At 38.6% G+C, this 20138-nt stretch overlaps 1 protein-coding gene across 2 annotated transcripts in view; it reads left to right on the forward strand.

Annotated features, from left to right (window-relative positions):
• SMC5 (structural maintenance of chromosomes 5) overlaps window positions 1–19206 on the forward strand; it is a 48307-nt gene extending 29101 nt beyond the window's left edge. The window contains exons 18-24 of one of the 2 annotated variants that reach the window (XR_014491441.1): window positions 3750–3875; window positions 6255–6350; window positions 7033–7137; window positions 9139–9258; window positions 12046–12221; window positions 12308–12403; window positions 18368–18502. Coding sequence is in view for 1 of the 2 variants with exons in the window: in XM_083354527.1 (XP_083210653.1) it covers window positions 3750–3875; window positions 6255–6350; window positions 7033–7137; window positions 9139–9258; window positions 12042–12221; window positions 12308–12403; window positions 18368–18496 (852 nt within the window). In the remaining variant the exon portion in view is untranslated. Of the gene's footprint in view, window positions 1–3749; window positions 3876–6254; window positions 6351–7032; window positions 7138–9138; window positions 9259–12041; window positions 12222–12307; window positions 12404–18367 lie in introns of both variants that reach the window. The other variant, XM_083354527.1, reaches the window with a different exon arrangement.
• Window positions 19207–20138: the final 932 nt, after the last annotated feature.

Raw genomic sequence — 20138 nt, forward strand, 5'->3', positions numbered from 1 at the left:
ATGTTTTGTTTATGTGTAAACTAACCTAAATTGAGCTTGAAATAAATCATTTGGCATTGTCATCTATTAGAGGCATTTTAACATTTAAATTATTTTTTTTGGCAGCTTTTCATAATATATTTGAATCGATTCAAATAGATTGGCCTAATAATAGATAAACCAAACTGTTGGCTTATTAATTTATCTATTGGCAATAAACAAATAGCTGAACTATTCTCTTTTGCCACCAGAGGGCGCCTATTTACACTTCATTTATACAACCAAATTCTGTCACAACTTTCTTGACTCATGAAACCCAGAGTTAGAAGGTATCAGCCATATGAAGACCATCTAGAACTCAAAAACTTTTCAGGATAATTGTTCTGTTGTCAAACTGTTTGTATTGTTAGAACTAATGTTCAACCAAAATTTGACTTTCTAATATAAGCCCTTTAATCAAGCCTTTTTCTCTGTGCTGGTAGAGAGCACATCTGGGAGACAGCTGTTTGGTATTTGAAGTGTACATCAAAGTGTCACTTGGCAACGATCAGATTTATTCATGAATTTATTTTTCGGTTGAGTAGATTGTCTTATTGTTATACTTTTATCTATACCAGGTCATTCGTATATCCTTCTTAAAATGTAGAATCCAGAATTGGGCAAGGTATTCAGGGGAACATCTTACTGATACGGCAAAAATAAAATAAAATCCTCAGTGACGTCTGAGGATTTGATTTTAGTTGGGTGCCAGTAAGTCAGTGCCAACTCTTAACAACCACATAAACCTGTTCCTGGATAATTTGTCTCCAACCTGACCCTTCAACTTTTTCAGTGGTTCATCCATCACCAGTGTAATTGATTCCTTGTTTCTGGTTGTCCTTTTTTTTCACTTTCCTTTCATCTTAGCATTATAGACTTTTCAAGAAAGTTAGGTCTTTGCATGTGTCCAAAATATGATAGTTTGAGTCTGGTTGCTTGTGCCTTAAGTGAGACCTTGCGATTGACTTGTTCTAAAGTTGTATTAGCAATTTTGCATTGCCTTGCACTGTTAAAATCCCAGTGTCTTGTGTGTGTTTGTGTGTGTGTGTGTGTGTGTGTGTGTGTGTGTGTGTGTCTCACTGCCAAGCATGTAATCCTCATCTTTTATATGTGAACCAGAATTTTCTAACTCAAATTAAAAACAAAACTTGCATTAGTTGGCTGCTTGTTTTAGCTTGTATAGTATTCTATTAAGCAAAAAAGTGAAAGAAAAACAGAATAGAAAGACGAAAGTTACAAATCAATAGCCTCTGATCTTCTCTACAGCAATTAAAAGTAAAATTCTAAATTTACCTCTTGCTCTTTGATTACAACTCCTTTCTACAGTCTCTCCTATGTAATCATAAAAACTATAAATCACTTGTTCATTTGAGGGATTATGCAAAAAGTCCAAAAAGGGTTTCAATGTTAATGAAATTGGGTATTTCTTGTTATGTGTGTGTATGTGGGGGAGGGGGGGGGAAGACGATGGTTTTAAAAGATGCCTAAAAGTAGATTTAGTAATAAGTTAGTTATCATTATCTCCCTGTAGCCTGAAAAAATCATATGGTATGACCTGTTTTTAAAATATTGGATGGCCTATAGCAGGGGTGTCAAACTGCCGACCCATGCTGGCTGAGGAATTCTGGGAGCTGAAGTCCACAAGTCATAAAAGGGCCACGTCGGAAGACCCCTGGTGTAACTGGTCTACATTCCTCCCAGCCAACAGACAGTTGCCATAGAGAAGTGCAGTCCCAAATAGTTTTCAGTTGGAAAAGAGGCCTTCCTTTCATTCTGAAAGTTGAAGGCATTAACCACCTTGCCCCTGCCCCCGCCCCCGCGCTTCCTTCAAAAGCTTCCAAGTTCACATGGCAAAGCAAATCTCCTGCAGCTGGTATTAGAGTGGCCTCTGGTGGTAAAGTAGAGTCAGTTTGATATTAAAGAAAACCTATACACAGAATTCAAACACTCTTGAGCACAGCAATTTCAGTAAGAGGACTGAAATGAACCTAATTCACATTCTTTCCCTACACCTTCAAAAACTACCACTGGTTGCTGTAAACATTCTTAATCCATCCAAGTATCCAGACTCTTACAATTACACTTTCTTCAGCAACTTGGCTGGAGTTTCCTTCTCATTGTTACTTCCTCCCAACAGTGTTACTGACCTGCATGATAAAAGAACAATGTAGGTAATCTATGTTGCAAGGGCACACATAATGCTACACAGAGAGACACAGTGTCTCTGTATGGGAGTAATAAGTTCTCTAGAGTCCGGGAAAAGGAAGTGATGTAAGTAAGCTGAAAAGTTCTCGGCATCAAGTGACAATGCAGAAAAAAATATATGAACTCCACCTGCCTGGTCCCAAAGCCTAAATTTAAACTTTTGGGTTTTTGTTAAATGAAAATCAACTGATTGGAAAGGGCTATAGTTGCTATTTAACTCTTCAGGAGAGAAGAGTCAGTTTTCCCCTTTCCTATATGGCAGAGATGCCAAACTGCCGGCCTGCGGACCGGACACGTCACGTGGAAGCCGTGCCCACTCCATTGCTGGCAATGGCAAAACCGTCACGCGATGTTGTGTGATGTCATGAGTGACATTTCTGTCCTATAGTTTTCCCATATTGGTTTTTCATAAAATTCATCCAGGACAAAAAATTTCAATGGATTTTCTGTTTTGAATGAAAGCTGAATGTGAGCTAGCCCATACAAACAAGAACTAAGTAGTGAGATGCAGAGAATGTAGATTGCACTTCAGCTTTCAGTAGATGCATCTGTACGTTTTAAACTCGATTTAGTTAGTTGGCTTGGGTCTCCAATGGGGCATTCTTTACTGGAGATGGTTGGCGGGATAAGAAGACTTTGTCCCTATGCTGTCGGTCCCTTTGGTTTTAATTTTTATGTAACCCTTCTTAATTTAATTGTGTTTATATTTAATTTAATTGTTTAATTAAATTTAATTGTTTTTATATTTATCTTTTTACCATTTATTAAGCCGCCCACAGTTGCCTTATCAGTAAGCTAGAGGGCATATAAATTTAATGAATAAATGAATAAAAATAAAATACGCCAGGAGGTGACATGGATCTAATAATCAGGTGGCCAGGTTAACCGACCCAAAGATCCTGTCGACTGCATCAAGAGTTACAGGATCTAAATTTTTTCAGCTAACTGAGTAGTATTGTGATTCATTTGTGTTAAGTAGGCATGCCCAATCGGAGTACAGCTCCTAGCAGTTTCAAATGATTTAATCTGTCAGATTAAAGAAAATTCTTTACCCAGCCTTTAGATGTTTTTGTGGTCCATCTCTTCCTAGAAGAGAATGGGGCATCTTAAAAAATACCGCTGTCATGCATCTGTCGAGGCAATAAGACTGACCCCAGAGAACCATTGCCAATACATAAATGTTGGGATAAGTGATCAAATAGCCTGCCTTGGCTTGAGGCAACTTCATCTGTAATTTCTATCGTTGAAGAATAGTCTGAATTAAATTTATATGAGTTGATGAGCCATTTTATCAAATGTTTATCTTATATCACGGGTATTGTAGTTTGTCAAGTGCTTGTCATCTCAGATTGATAACAAACTGACATGACAGCCATCAGATGTTACTGCTGGACTTGTATCAATTGGTGTATTGTACATTCTGAAAGCTTAACTCTGATAAATGTTTTACTGGGTTTTCTTGAAGCCAGTAAAGCTTTCATAAACACAGTTTAGCCTTTTGTTTTAATCTGTTCGGTTTATTCCAGCAACAAATTTCTGACCTGGATGAAAAGAAGAATTCTCTTTTGATGAAGTGTAAAAGTTTACTGAGCACTGCTAAAAAAGTTTGTAACCTCGGTATGGATCAAAACCTTCCAGAAGATGTCTATCAGGTAAATATCACAGTAAAAAGATGACATATACATACGTACGTGTACAGAGAGAGAGAGAGAGAGAGAGATGCACAGTACTCTTCAATCTTTTTCCCAAGAAACCTATAGTACATGTAAAATAAGCTCAAAACGCAAAATTGCCCTGAAATCAATGAGACATTGGAATAAAACAATTAAAACAACTGTATTAGACACATTTGAATGTAAAGATCTAAAAATTAAATAAGATTCTATAGGCACTATAGAATCCATACGCCTTTGGCGTCTAGTCATGCTGGCCACATGACCACGGAGATGTCCTCGGACAAGCGCTGGCTCTTCGGCTTTGAAATGGAGATGAGCACCGGCCCCTAGAGTCGGAAAAGACTAGCATGCATGTGCGGGGGAACCTTTACCTTTACTTTTTTATAGGCACTAAAAGGCCTACACTTAAGAATGCCTTTTTTCCCTAGTTGGTCTTACTTTAGATGTCAAAAATACCAAGAAAACTTCAAAAGATTATGTTCATTCATAGATTCAGAGACTAGGCTGTACAGATAGCCCTTGACTTGTAACCATTTGTTTAGGGACTACTTCAGGGGTAGGCAAGCTTGGCTCTTTTATGACTCATGGACTTCAACTCCCAGAATTCCTGAGCCAGCTATGCCACGAGTCATAAAAGAGCCAAGCTTGCTTACTTCTGGGCTAACCCCATTGGGGTAAGCCAGTTTCTCAGAGAGCCTTTGGGATTCTTCCAACAGCAGTCACCACAGGAAAAAAGGCTTCATATTATTTTTGGCTAGCATACTTAAATTTTTTAATGTAGGAAAAAGTGCACAATGATCTATTTGAAGTTATAACAGCACTGAAAAAGGTGATTTATGACTGTTTTTCACACTTACAACCATTGTAGTATCTCCAGGTCACATGATCAAAATTCGGGCACTTAGCAACTGGTATGTATTTATGATAGTTGCACTGTCTTGGGGTCACGTGATCACCATTTGTAATCTTCCCAGCCGGTTTCCGACAAGCAAAGTCAATGGAGGAAGTCAGATTGCTTAAGAACCGCATGATTTATTTGACAGCTAGCGAAAAAATGCCATCAAATGGGGCTCAATTTACTTGAAAACTGTTGCTTACCAGTGGAAATTTTGGGCTCAGTTTTGGTCATAAATTGTATAGGATTTTAAACATTAAAAGTAGCAGTATGGAGCATGTTCAGTTTGATTAAAAGCCTATAAAGCCCCAGAAGTACCTAGACAGATCCTCAGCATCTGGCTGATAGTTGATTTACAGTATTTGGAAACTTCATTTCGGCACATTTTTCAAAGACAAACCTTTCTCTTATTAAACACAAATAATCCAAAGGAATGCCACACTTTGTAGATTACCTGTAGCTGTCATATTATCTCTAGGTCACAAAGGCTACTTGAGTCTGTTTTTCAAATTCATGAATGTTTCCAGTTATCAATTCAATAGTTTTATGCTCTCATCTAACTGAAAAGTCAAGGAGACATAGAAGTTTCTAAAACATCATTCTCCATTAGTATGTCTTCAAATTGCATTCAAATCCTTGCACTTGTTGCTCACAAAGCCTCCAGTGGATGAGTAGATTTTAATAAGCTAGCATTACTTTCTTAAGAAAGAAAAGAAAAAATAAACTTTTCTGTGTCCTTATCTTTATTAAGAGGGATTTGTCACTGGAACCATACATTTAGATTTTGCTCAAAGAAGGATACTATAATACATTTTATTCCTTGTCTACTACTGAAGATTTCCTTGAAATATTGTAGGCATTATTGCAGAATAATGCCCTTTTATTTTTCTATTTTCTCTTGAACCTTGCACAAACACCTATTTATTTTTCTATTAATCATGATCAGTTGTATTTTTATATATGTAGCAGGAGTCCAAAAACATTTAGCTGGCAGCATAACTTATCCAAAAAGTTGCGGAATCAGTAGCTTATCAGAAATTCACCATGTCACCTACCATGCTTACTACTATATTCTTTGAAGAACATGATAAGAAGCATCATAACTTTGCAACTGGATAATAGCATGTTGCTAAAGTTGTATTGGATGGTAGCATTGCACAATTATGGGAACAATCCCCCTTTTCACTTCATGCAACAGAGGAAGCTTAAAGTTGTACTTTGGTAATGGGATACTACAATAAATCAATTTCCACTCCCTTTTTTCACTTGAAGTGAGTAGTGAAAATCTATCACAGTTGTTCCCTTCTGCCATCTCATGTTTATGAAAGGTTATCTGTATCAAGGCAGCGAGACACAAACTTGTAGCAAAAAGGCCGTACATGCACAAAAGAACATACTAAACATCAACAGATGTTTGTGCAGAGTAATTATTTTACACAAATTTTACTCAATCTTTTTAGGCATTCCTGGACCTTCCAAGTACAGTAGATGAAATTGATGCTCTGCTGAATGAGGAGAAAACAAGAGCTTCATGTTTCACAGGCCTCAATGCTTCAGTATGTACTCACAGTATTACCTTATACTATATTATGTGCATTATATAAAAATTAATAATTATAGTCTTTGGCGGTGGCGGCATCTAAGTAGCAGGAATAATGTGTTGTAAATACCATTAGAATTCTAAGTAATTTTTCAAGGTCAGATATATTCTGTGCTGCTGTTCTTTCAAAAATGAAGAAGAAAAAACAGGTTAGGAAATGAGGAAAAAAGAGCTCTAGTTTACTAGACCCAGTTTTACTTTAAAGGCAGTTACCTCTTCGCAGCACCTTCCCCCAGTCATATTTGAATGACAGATACGTTTCCACAATTGAAGAAAACAAACAGTATTCAGTTTTAATATATTGTACAGAACTAAAGAAATGTGGGCAGAAGTTAGCTTTTTAACCATGCATTTCTTTTAATTCAAAAAAATTATTGCTGCAACCATGTTGCATTTGATCAGATCAGATCCTATTTAGAACATATAGGTCAACATTAGATATAGTTATACTCTCATAAGACACAACCTTGGATTCTTCTTGCTTGAGATAATAATATGCAAACAAGCTACCAAGTTTAATATAATCTTAGTGTGTGAGGAAGTAATCAGTATTTTTACTTCAGATGTGGATACTTAAGGTTCTGCATTGTCCATTCAAAAGATAATGCCCTTTAACCAAACCAGTTTTTTCTTCCCAGGTTGTTGAAGAGTATAATAAAAGAGTTAAAGAAATAGCACAGATGACAGTAGAACTGGAGGAAAAGAAAAAGGAGCTGGACAACTATAGGCAAAATATTTCACAGGTACTCACTGTTACTTTCACTATTCTCTTTGTCCTGAAATAAATATCCATTAAGGAATTATATTGTAAGATACAGCACAAATGATAATTGGCTATAAAATTCTGTCATCTATTGTGTGCTGCCTGGAATCGCTTTTAGTGAGACGGGTGGATATATAAATTGAAATTATAAACAAATATTGGTTACCGGTGCCCTCCGGGTGAGATTTGAGGTGCTGGTACTTACCTTTAAAGCCCTACATGGCTTTGGCCCGGGATACTTGCAGGACCATCTGCTACTGGGAACGAATTCCCATCGCCCAGTACACTCACACAGAGAAGGCCTCCTCAGGGTACTGTCGGCTAGACAATGTTGGCTGGCGAACCCCAGGGGAAGGGCCTTCTCTGTGGGAGCGCCAGTCCTATGGAATCAGCTCCCCCCTGAGCTTCGGATGACCCAAGATCTCCGGTCCTTTCGCCGCGGCCTCAAAACACTCCTTTTCCACCTGGCTGACCTGGACTGACAGGCATTTTAATTATGTTTACAATTTTTAATTTATTTTTAATTTTTAATTTTAATTTATTGCACAGATGACTTTAATTTTAATTTTATCTTAATTTCTGTTATATGTTATTGTTGTTAGCCGCCCTGAGTCCTTCGGGAGATAGGGCGGGATACAAGTCCCATAAATAAATGAATGAATGAATGAATGAATGAATGAATGAATGAATGAATAAATAAATAAATAAATAAATAAATGAGAAAGCAAGCAAGCATACAGGGAAAAATTATTTGTAAGTTGCCCAGAGGGTAAGTAGGTGGCCATTTTTTTTTCCTTTGAATGACTCTATCCCTTGCATTGGTGTGGAGTCGGGGCAACTGAATGGAGCTCAAGCGTTTACTGGCTGGATGACCTTCCTGACACCTATACTAAGTTTGCAGCAGACATTTACTCATTGCGCCCAGAGAGAGAAATATCTCCCGCTGCCTAGGGTCGAATTCACAGCCTTCTGATTGTGAAGCGAGAGCTCCACCTCTAGGCCACTGCCGCTATAGTAGGTGAGTGGCCATATAAATCCAGTCAAATCAGTCAATCAATTAATAGTGTCATAGTTGCATCAGAAGCACTGAGATGCTTTTGGGTTGAAAGGATTAGCCAGTGACATCACCGTTGCCCAGGGGACACCCAGTTGGGAGCTCCTTTCATGTCCCTGGCAGGAGCTGGAGTGAAAGACGGGAGCTCACCCTGCCCTATGGCAGCACTTAGGTCTCAAACATAGGCTTGCTAACCTCCAACCCATCGTCCTAACTACGTGAACCACCATGCTCCTTATTAAATAAATAAAGGCCAAAAGAACCAAATAAGGTAAATTATAATTGTCTACTCAAGCATGTCAGCCTGCCTCCTGAAGCCAGGATGACTTTCAACGTTAATGCCTTTTGGAAAGCTGTTAAAGCTTGACTCTTCTGAAAATCTTTTACGGATTGATCGCAGAGCCATTGATTCCAAAATTAGTGTGGAATTGCAGCCTCTTCCAGCCATAACGTGGCAACACTAGCATTCATTCCTCCTAGGTAGCGGGAGGATTGGAAATGATGGCAGCCAACTGAAGAGCAAACTTGAGCAATATGGCCTTGTGTACATCAATATGTCTAAACAGAGATGGGATGGGAGTTTCACCTAGCTAGTGGCCCCCTGATAAATAAATTAACCTTATGATGGTATCTATTGATGCCCATGAAGATTACTAGGATGCACTGTGAAGATGCGGAAACAACATGTTACAAGACAACATTGCCTACATTTTCTTTCCATGAAGCAATGTTGATGCATGGAATAGTTTGAAATAAGTAATTCAGAGCCTGGATACATCTGTAATTTCTGATCACTGTGCAGGTAGGTAAGTAATTAAGACCACTATTCATTAATGATATATTGAATGCTTACTTTCAGCATCTTCTGTACTACTGGTGATGGAATCTTTATTGTCACTTCTCTTATGACCAATCTTTTTTTTTAAGGTTAAGGAAAGGTGGCTGAACCCTTTGAAACAGATGGTTGAACAAATAAATGAAAAGTTCAGCAGCTTTTTTAGCTCTATGCAATGTGCAGGGGAGATAGATCTTCATACAGAAAATGAGGTATGATTATAAAAGTGATACATTCCTTTACAGAGGGGAAAACACCTGCCACATGCATACATTTTCAGTTAAACAATGGGCAGTAGGGTGCACATTTTTGAAGTTTGTATACTGTCAGTTAGGAAAAAAAAACTATCCAAGCCAATAGCTTGTTTCCTTGGAATATATAAATACTTTAAAAAAATTAAATTATCCTATTCCTAGTTAAATTCTGGCAGTCCATGCATAAGGTCTGTGAATAACGTTGACACGACACAACTTTCACTGGTTTCAACTGCAACACTTAATGTACTCCCTCTACATTAAAAACTAACAGAGCTCTACCTAGTAGCACATCAATTTTGGGACAGATGTTTTGGACTATATTTTCCACAATCCTTTGCTCCCGGCCATATTGGCAGAACTGATGCAAATTGTATTCTAAAGCGTCTGTGGGACATCAGTGACCAGCTTTTCCCATAAGTAAAAAGTAATGATGCATAGAGCACACTGAAAGGAGTAGGGTAATCCAAATATAGTCTAGCTCACTTTGCCGAATTGAGTTCTGTTGAGCAAAGTAAATAGATGCAGCTACAAATATATATAATTCTATATCTAGAATATAACTAAGGAAAAAAGCTCATTGTCAACCCAAATATATGAGGCCAAGAGGGCAGGTCTACCTTCAGTGGTATCTGATTGTACCTTCCTTCTGTATTATTGATTGGCTGCCATGTACACTTTTAGTCACTAGAGTAGGCGTGGGCAGCTATGGCAACCTTATAACCTGTGGACTTCCCAGAATTCCTGAGCTGGCTCAGGAATTCTGGGAGTTGAAGTCCAAGAGGTCATAAAGTTGCCATAGTTGCCCAATCCTGCACTAGAAGACTGGATTGCAAATTTCACTGGGTGACTGAATCTACCCAGCTTCTCTCGCCAAATTGTTATGTTACTGTGGTTGTGATAAATTAGGTAATTCTTCATATAAGCCACTGTTAGCATAAAAATACAATGAATAAATAAACAGGTTTAAGTCAGATTGGTGTGCTTTTCAAGTCAAACCTTGTGTTCCACCAAGGATGCTTCTTAGCCTCAGCCCTATTTCTAGCAATAAGAAGCTCTTGGGAGAATCCATAAGTACTTATAGAAATACTTTGAGTATACACGTGCTATTTACTATCATCTGCCATATTAATAAGTATTTCATTTTGGGAGGAAAATAAAGTTCATTCATCATAGCAAATTCTCTGATTACTTGAAAATAAAAAGTAGTGCAGATAGTGGTATTGATCAAAGCTTGGAGACTGCAAAAATCTAGAAATGTTCATACTTTCTCCATATTATTATTATTATTATTATTATTATTATTATTATTATTATTATTATTATTATTATTATTTATTAAACTTATATACCGCCCTTCTCCCGTAGGACCCAGGGCGGTTCACAAGGCAATTAAAACATTACAATACAAAAATTAATAACAATTAAAATAGATTAAATTTTCCTTAATTAAAATCTAAAACCCCTATAACTCTGATTAAAAATCCAATTACAATAAGTTTAAAAATTAAAAAATCCTCAGTCCTGGCCAGAAAGCTCAAATAGCCAGGTCTTCAGGTCCCGGCGGAACGAACGAAAATCAGGGGCAGTCCTAAGCTCTACGGGTAACTGGTTCCAGAGGGCAGGCGTGCCCACAGAGAAGGCCCTCCCCCTGGGTGTTGTCCGCCAGCAATCTTTTACCGGCGGTACCCTAAGAAGGCCCTCCCTGTGGAAGCGCACAGGACGAAGGGAACTTTATGCCGGCAGCAGGTGTTCCCTCAGATATCCCAGACCCAAGCCATTTAGGGCTTTATAGGTCATCACCATATCACATGTACGGACTATGGGTCAGCACAGAGTCTTAATCTACTATAACTCAGAAGTCTTGGAAGAAAGCACATACTATAAGTCGTCTGCTCTACAGTATTTTTTTGAGCATTGGAGTAACAATATCAGAAGAATTCTGTACACTTTGTAGAAAACTGGGCGTTTCGTTCACTTTTTTCTCATGGCATTTATCATCATTTGGACTCTGATCTGAGGTCTTCCCAGGTGCTTCAGTTGTTTATTCAAACTGTCTGAAATCTTTGGTTTTGTGGATTGCATTCCACTTCTGCCTAGCTTGCAAAAGTCAGTTCCTGCTAATAGACAGCCAGTTTCTCTTCCTTGTGGCCACCACTGGCAAAAATTGAGCAGACATAGCACAATCACTCTTCTATAATCATGTTGCTCCTCTGGGAAAAAGCCACCTTAGCAGTAGGGCTAATCTTCCTGCAGGATTGAAACTTAGCACAGCATAGAAACTAGGGAGTGGCATGGGGAAAGACAACAAAGTTGTGGTCCAGTGTGGCTTATAATTTCAGTACCTTGCCCACGCTGAATACCTGAACAGGAATTTAGGGGAAGCATAACTATAATTTAACTGGAATATCAGACTTGACAAGCCATGATTTGCCACCCGACTTTGAAATCTTGTCTGCAGGGTCTGAACAGTGAACCATAGTTATGTTTCTGGACCCGCAGAGGCGCAATCATCAGTTAGCTCAGTCATCAGGAATTAAAATGAGAGCAAATTAGAGATTGATATCAAGATGTGCGGCTGTTGCTTACCTTATGCTTGGAAGCTCAGTGCTTGATCTGGCTTCTAAGTTATGGTTAGTGCAAACCTTGCTTTGAGGTGGTATTTTCTCTTTTCAGTCGATTGAGTCAGGGACTATATATATTTAAATATCTCTGAACCATGGGCATTTCTGTTTTGACAGGAAGAATATGACAAGTACGGGATTCGGATTAGGGTCAAATTCCGTAGCAGCACCCAACTTCATGAGTTGACTCCATACCATCAGAGTGGAGGAGAGAAAAGTGTTTCCACAATGTTGTATTTAATGGCTTTGCAGGAACTCAACAAATGCCCTTTCAGAGTCGTTGATGAAATAAATCAGGTATATATATTCTGGTACTGGAAACAAAAGCTTCCTTCACTGTATTCAGTAGCAGAGAAGAAATACTGCTGTTTATTTCTTTACAGGGAATGGATCCAGTTAATGAAAGGAGAGTCTTTGATGTGGTAGTAGAAAATGCCTGCAAAAAGAGCACGTCACAATACTTCTTTATTACACCAAAGGTGTGTGGTTGAAAACTACATCTTACGTAGATTTTGTACAAACAAACCCGTCTATAGCTTATCTTTTTCTGTTTTGCACAAATCAAATTATAAATCAGCTTTATTCTATGCGCAGCTGCTTAAATAGTATGTACATTCATACTCACCCTTAACGTAATTTTTAATGTTTAATCTTTCCTTTAGATAGGCTTTAGCTTTTTTTGTAATTTTGAAGCTTAGAACTGAACCAATTTAAATTGGAGAAGAGTGTATATTGATTATTATTATCTGTGCACAATAATGTGAAGTCACAGCTGCCAGTTCTTTACTGGTGTTGGCCTTCGTACTCATTGAGTTCTGCCCAAGAGTCTAGGATGTCATAATGGATCGGTGTAGTGTATTTATGCTGTGCGACCTTTTGCAATTGACAGATTGAAATTTTGTCAATTTGCAGATTTTCTGATTAATTATTGTTATTATTTTATCCCACCTACTAATACTATGTATTGGTCTAATAATAGGGAAGGATCACTCTGTTAAAAACTACAGACAGTGAAAGTTATTCTCATTTCTGATTCTAAATTTGGATTTCCTTATTAGAAAATAAGTAATACTGATAGCCAAAAACATATAAAGCTTAGCTTTAAGTCAAGAGTGTCCGACCTTGCTAATTTTAAGACTTGTGGACTTCAACTCGAGAATTCCCCAGTCAAGCATCATGGCTTGATGGCAAATTAGAAGAAAGGAAATTAAATAATGAGAAATTGACAAGCAGAGTCTGAACAGTTCTTTCCTTTTCTCTGATGTCGTTCTTCTCCATGGTATTTGTTTAGGGCCACTTCTTTGATAGCAAGGCAGATAGAGTGGCCTCCACAGGAATAACATCATCTTGTAAATGCAAAATCTTCCTGACCCAAATGGATAAGTTACAACATTTATGTGATGATATCCCCAAGCATATTATATCATTTCCTCTGCCCCACCCCAGCCAAGAGATGTTCATAGGCTGCATACTGAAAATGTTTGCTAAAACTCCCAAGTGTTTTATAAACTAAATGTAAGCAATCAGAAGTAACCATCCCTGAATGTAATAAAATTAACTCTCAGGTAACTATGTACAGGTAGTTCTTGCTTAATAACTGTCCTGTTTTGTGACCATTTGAAGTTATGACAGTGCTGAAAAAGGAACTTTATGACAGGTCTTCACACTTTATGAGTGTCACAGTATCCCTGCAGCCACACTTGATTGAGATCTGGGCACTTTACAACTGGTGGGCGTTTACAACCGTTGCAGTGTCCTGAAGTCATATGATTTCTATTTACATGTTTCACAGCTGGCTTCCAACAAGCAGTCAATGGAGATGTGACAGGAAAACAGCAGTTGCTGTCTTTATGTTGTCAGTCCCAGTCATAACTGTTAAAGGAGGACTGCCTAACAATTCTGCCCATGAATATATCAGTAAACAATTATTGTTGGTGTATTTATTTATTTATTTTATTACATTTATATACCGCCCTTTCCCGAAGGACTCAGGGCGGTTTACAGGGTAATTAAAAACCAAAAATACAAAAGTTAAAAACCAAGTTTAAAAAAGATTAAATTTATCCCTGTATAAATAAAACCCCAATTAAAATAACTGATAGTCTTTATGAATGTCAACTTACCATAATATTGGCTTCAAACTATTTTGAAGTTTCTTTGTTTTCTGGCAAGAATTTTAGGAAACATATTTACTGGTATTACTCCCCATTTCTTTCTTTTTTTAAAAAAAAAAAGAATCTTAATAGTATGTATTTCTTCCTAGCCTTTTATTAATCTTTGCTTGTGCATATACAGGTAGTCCTCGACTTACAGCAGTTCATTTAGTAATTGTTCAAAGTTACAGTGGCACTGAAAAAAGTGACTTATGACCAGTGCTTTTTTTCTTTTTTTAAAAAAAAGGTGCCGGAACTCAGAGGTGCTGTCACTGGGAGCGATGCCAGTGTCTTGCTATGGCATCGCCACCCATCCTTTGCGCCCCTGCCCCTGCGGCTCGGAGCCACATGCCGCGGGGATTCCCCTCCCCACAGCCACTGTGGGGATTCCCCTCCCCACAGTTGCCACACCGCGGCCCGTGCTGAGCCCCCACCCGGAGCTGCTCTGAACCCCGACCCAGAGCTGTTTAGTGGTCTCTGGCGCCAAACAGCTGATGGCCTCTGGCACTCGTTCACTTACTGCCCCGTCGCTTCCAAATGCAGTACGTGAGTGAGCGAGCAAGTGATGTTTGGAAGCATTTGGAAGTGATGGGCCAGTAAGTGAGGGAGTGAATGAGCAAATGGTGTTTGGAAGCATCGGGGCAGTAAGTGAGTGTGTGAACGAGCAAATGGGGTTTGGAAGTGACGGGGCAGTAAGTGAGTAAGTGAACGAGCAAATGGCGTTTGGAAGCGACGGGGCAGTAAGTGAGCGAGCGAGCAAGAGGCCTTTGAAGGAGATTGAGTGAGTGGGGGAGAGACTGAACGAGGTGCCTTTGAAAGAGATGGAGGAGTGAGTGAGAACGACCGGAGTGTGAGTGAGGGGGGCGGTTTTTGCAAGCGAAGGGCGAGAGAAAAAGGGAAAAGTGAGGGGGAGAAGAGAAAAAGAAAAGGCACTGACTTCTGACTTCCTCTGTTACAGGAGTAGAAGGAAGCATTAACATTGAACCTCAACTTTTTGCTTTTCTATAATATAAACTAGCCATTTCCATAACAATAAATGAATCTAACCAATGAAACCCAAAATACCCCCCCTTTTTTAAGTCATCAAGTTTTGGACACCTTATTAAGCACTGGTGGTGCTTGAATATTGTCATGTCCTAAAAGTGGTACAATTTCTGAAAAGGTTGAAAACCCTGATGTAAATGCAGCCTAAATACATGACCACTGCTTGTCCAGAATGTGAAAAGTGAAAGATTGTGACTAAACAAAATTTTAATGTGCAGATTGATGTTAAGCTCACCATGGAAAACATCACATATTGTTATGTATATACTAGGTTAATTATTTAAAGACTGAAGTGCAACATAACTAAAAATAGTTTTCAAGAGTATGTACAAGAGATACTATATTTTTTCTAGCATCAGCTAAATTAGACATATTACATTGAGAAAAATGTTTCTCATTTCTTTCCTGTTACCTTTATTGATTTCATTGCAGAGATATTAACATAGGAAATAATTATTTTGTTATCTAATTTTACCTTCCAAAAGACAGAAGCAGATGAAAAATGTGAGGTTCTTTCCTGTTGGCTTTTTTGAATTAGGTGTTTTAGATTCTAAAAGTTTAGTTCCTAAAGAAGTAACCTTGTAAATAATTTTAATGTCCTCTAGTGCAGGGTAGGCAACCTTGGCTCTTTTATGAATCAAGGACTTCAACTCCCAGAATTCATGAGCCAGCATGGCTCAGCTTGGAAACCTCTCTCTTTGTTCTGTTCCAGCCTACAACCGGCCCTGTTTGAATGTCAGGGACAACCCCTTTTTATTTATTTATTTTATTATTTATTTATTTATTTATTAATTTAATTTGTATACCGCCCTTCTCCCGAAGGACTCAGGGTGGTGAACAGGGCAATACATATTAAAAAACAAGATACAAAAATTAAAAGCGATTAAACAACAGTGCCCATGAATAAATTAGTACATATTAAAAAGTTAAAACCGATTTATAAAACCCAACCCCATCCCATCAGGCCAGGCCAGCTTGTTCAAAAAGGTAGGTTTTGAGATCACGCCGGAAGGAGCGGAGGTCAGGCGCCATCCGGAGCTCGGCCGGAAGATGGTTCCATAAATCCGGCGCACCCACAGAGAACGCCTTCCCCCTGGGGGCCACCAGTCGGCATTCTTTGACCAGTGGCACCCTGAGGAGGCCCTCTCTGTGGGAGCGTACTGGGCGGAGGGAAGTTGACGCTGGCCACAGGTGCTCCCCAAGGTATTCTGGACCCATGCCATGTAGGGCTTTGTAGGTCATTACTAACACCTTGAATCTTACCCGGAAGACAACTGGAAGCCAATGCAGCTCGCGGAGCAGAGGTGTAACATGGGAGTGTCAGGAAACTCCCAACACGACTCTCGCGGCTGCATTCTGTACCAGTTGGAGCCTCCGAGTGGTCTTCAAGGGTAGCCCCATGTAGAGAGCATTGCAGTAGTCCAGACGAGAGGTCACGAGCGCATGAGTGACCGTACGTAAGGCATCCCGGTCTAGATAGGGCCGCAACTGGCGCACCAGGCGGACCTGGGCGAAGGCCCCCCTAGTCACAGCTACTATATGGTCTTCTAAGGAAAGCTGTGAATCTAGGAGGACTCCCAAGTTGCGAGCCCTATCTACGGGGGGTAATAACTCACCCCCATAGAGAGGGATGGGATATCCTGAATATCCCGAGATGCCGGTATGCACAGCCACTCAGTCTTGTCAGGGTTGAGTCGAAGCCTGTTCCTCCCCATCCAGACCCGAACCGCCTCCAGGCAGCGGGACATCACGTCGAGGGCATCACTGGGGTGGTTTGGGGTCGAAATGAAAAGCTGGGTATCATCAGCATACATGATGATGATATGGTATCATCAACATACATTATAGTCAAACAGGCTGGAAAAACCCAACCAAATTTATTTACAAAGAAATCAAAAGTTCAAATAAGAGTTAAACCAAAAGTTCAAACAAGAGTTAAACAAGAATAGCAGACCAGGACTCTAGTAGAAGATCTTCAAATGATTGCCTTCCGCAACCAGCACCTCCCACACCTTTCCCTTTTATCAGCAGTCCCAATGTGTGGCTTCTCATTGCCTTCTCCTCTTCTCACCGAGTTACCTCATTGCCTTTCTCTGTTCTACTCTGCTGGATTACTTCCTCCTCCTAGCGTCTCTGAATAGATCCAGCTGTGAATCATATACGTCCAATACCTCGTGCTCACACGGCTGAGTCTGATGAAGAACGTGATGGGAGGGGCCAGGCTGAGAGTCCTGCAGGGCATCAGAGCCTCCCTCTGACACCAAAGGCTCTCCAAACCCCTCCTCCTCCTCCTCTTCAGAATCATCAGACTCAGCTGCTGATATCACAGGCTGACACTGAATCACAACACTCTTTCCCCTCAGCGTGGCTGGCTCAGGATTTCTGGGAGTTGAAGTCCATGAGTCATAAAAAAGAGCCAAGATTGCCTCCCCTTGCGATAGGCTTTCAAAAGCCAATAGAGGGAGCTTTTTTTTTGCAAAAAAAAAAAAAAGGTGCCGGAACGCCGTTCTGAGCGTTCTATGAGAAAAAAAGGCCAGCTTTTGACCATTTTTCACAATTACAAACTTTGTAGCATCCCCATGGTCACATAATCAAAATTCAGATGCTTGGCAACTGGTTCATACTTAAGACCATTGCTGTGTGCCAAGATCATGTGATCACCTTTTGACAAGCAAAGTCAATGGGGAAGCCAAGTTATTAACTTATCAATTGCAGCTATTCACTTAACAACTGTGGCAAGAAAGGTTGTAAAATGGGACAAAACTCACTTAACAAATGTTTCACTTGACAACAGAAATTTTGTGCTCAAATGTCATAAGTCGAGGGCTACCTGTATACTATTTTTTCGATAAAGGTAGCTCAACAACCAAGCTCAGAGAGCACCAAAGATCTCTCATAGTTCTTTTTCTGTCTATTTATATATTCTGCAAACAGAAAAAAAATCTCTTGGCTGTAGCTATTAATATCTTAATATAGTAGTGTTTATTTAAATGATCCAGCCCTGGAGCTGAAAATTAGTAGTAACAATAGAGAAACTGTTCACAATTTATTCTGCATATATTATCTTAACCTAGCTAGCAATATTGTCTATACTGTTGAACCAAATAGAATAGCAATACTGGAGAAAAATGAATGTAGCTGCTATGGGGGAACATTCGGTATATAACAACTAATAACCAAGTATGCTTGGTAAAGAATAGGTAATAAGATTGTTTAACAAGATACTTTTTCCTTGCTTCTTAACAGCTGTTGCAGAATCTCAGTTATGGAGAAAAAATGACCATATTATTGGTCTACAATGGATCATCCATGCTAGAATCAAACAAGTGGGACTTAAAAGCTTTCTTTAGAAGGAGGCGGAGATTTCAACCATGATTAGCAGTAAAATATATATTCCTTTTGAAAACTGAAAAGAAAAATATTTGGAAAGATCAAGAATGAATGTATTTCTTAAAAGCACAATTTCTCTCTTGTAAAAGCCATTGATAGCTAATGTTTTATAAGACTGAAGCACTAAACTTTTCTTTTATGCTCATTTTTCTCTGAAGAACTGTAGATACCAATTTGGAGGATAAATTGATAAATGAAAGGATATATTTTCTTATCAGCGATCAATTGTTTTAGATGAATTTGAGAAAAAATGTTCTGCCAGTTGTTCACAACTTGGAAACGTTAATTACATTTGTTATAATACGCCTTATAAATACAGCCTTTGAATTAACTGGTAAACTGGTAGGTTCACCAAATCTGTTCAACAAAGAAGTTTAACTGTTTAAATATCTGTTCTCCATAACTATGAGATACTGAACTATGAAAAGTAGTCTTTCCAATTGCTGCTAAATGATTATCTTAATTGTGTTCTGGAAGACTAAAATAATTTCAAGAATTTCTGAAATATATAAAATATGCAGTGTCTTTTTATCCTAATCTTAGAAGCAACCAACTTGCTTGACTGGGTAATTTTATACAAAGTACCATTCTTACAAAATGGGATATATATACATTTTGTTCCATATGTTTGTCTTTTTTATAGGGAAAAATGCCAAATCTCTTTTTATATAATAAATATATATGGGAAATAGTAACTTATTTTCAGTTTTTTAACCCCTGTTAAAGTGGCAATAGAAATTGACTCAGTTTTTAGGTATTTCTAATAATCAAAAATATCCACTAAGTATGTCAGTCTTCAAATCATTTTTGATTAGCATATCAAAAGAATAAAGACTTTGAGACTGTTTTCATCAACAAGAAACATGAAATTTGTCTTTGAGAACCTAAGGAGCAAAATCTGTCTCCAATAGAGAATATTAGAGAGGAATAAGAGAAATGTGTAATTTCCATAATAATTATTTAAACTGCATTTTAAAAGTATGAGATTCATGAGACACCATGATTATTTAATTCTGAGTACATATGTTTATTGTAATTTGAATGTTTAATGCAAGAATGCAATAAGTTCAGAGGAATGGGTATTCACAAGTAAATACTTTATTGGGTTTAGTTAAGTTATTTCTCAAGTGACCTTTCTTTTTATTTATTTACACGCCACACACATGGGGGCGGGGGAGACAGAGAGAGAGAGAGAGAGAAATGGTGGCAAATGTTTAAGAATTGTCTTTGCCTGCTCCATTCCTGCAGAACAGCTGATCAACATGCTAAGTGTATTGGCTCAAGCTCCACTCTCAATCACCTTGTAAAATTCTAGAAAAAACAACAATCAGCTGTCATGAGCTGGCTCTAGCACCCTGTGGTATATATAATTCCTTCTTACAAGGTTACATTTTAAGCCATGAAGTTTGCAACTAGACCAAAACGTTTGTTAAATATGAACCCTAGCTGTTCTTTTGTGGATTTGTTTTTATTTTAATTATTTTTTCTCCTGTAGGCTGATATCAGTGTGCAGAGTTTTGAGTCTGATTGTGGCCATTCTATTTAAAAAATGTGAAGAGTAAAAGAAGCCCTTTTAATTAGATCTCGATGATTAGTGCAATAATTCCATACTGAGATGCTAGGAGCA

The sequence above is a fragment of the Vipera ursinii genome, assembly GCF_947247035.1.
Source record: "Vipera ursinii genome assembly, chromosome: 2".
Classification (NCBI taxonomy): Eukaryota; Metazoa; Chordata; class Lepidosauria; order Squamata; family Viperidae; genus Vipera; species Vipera ursinii.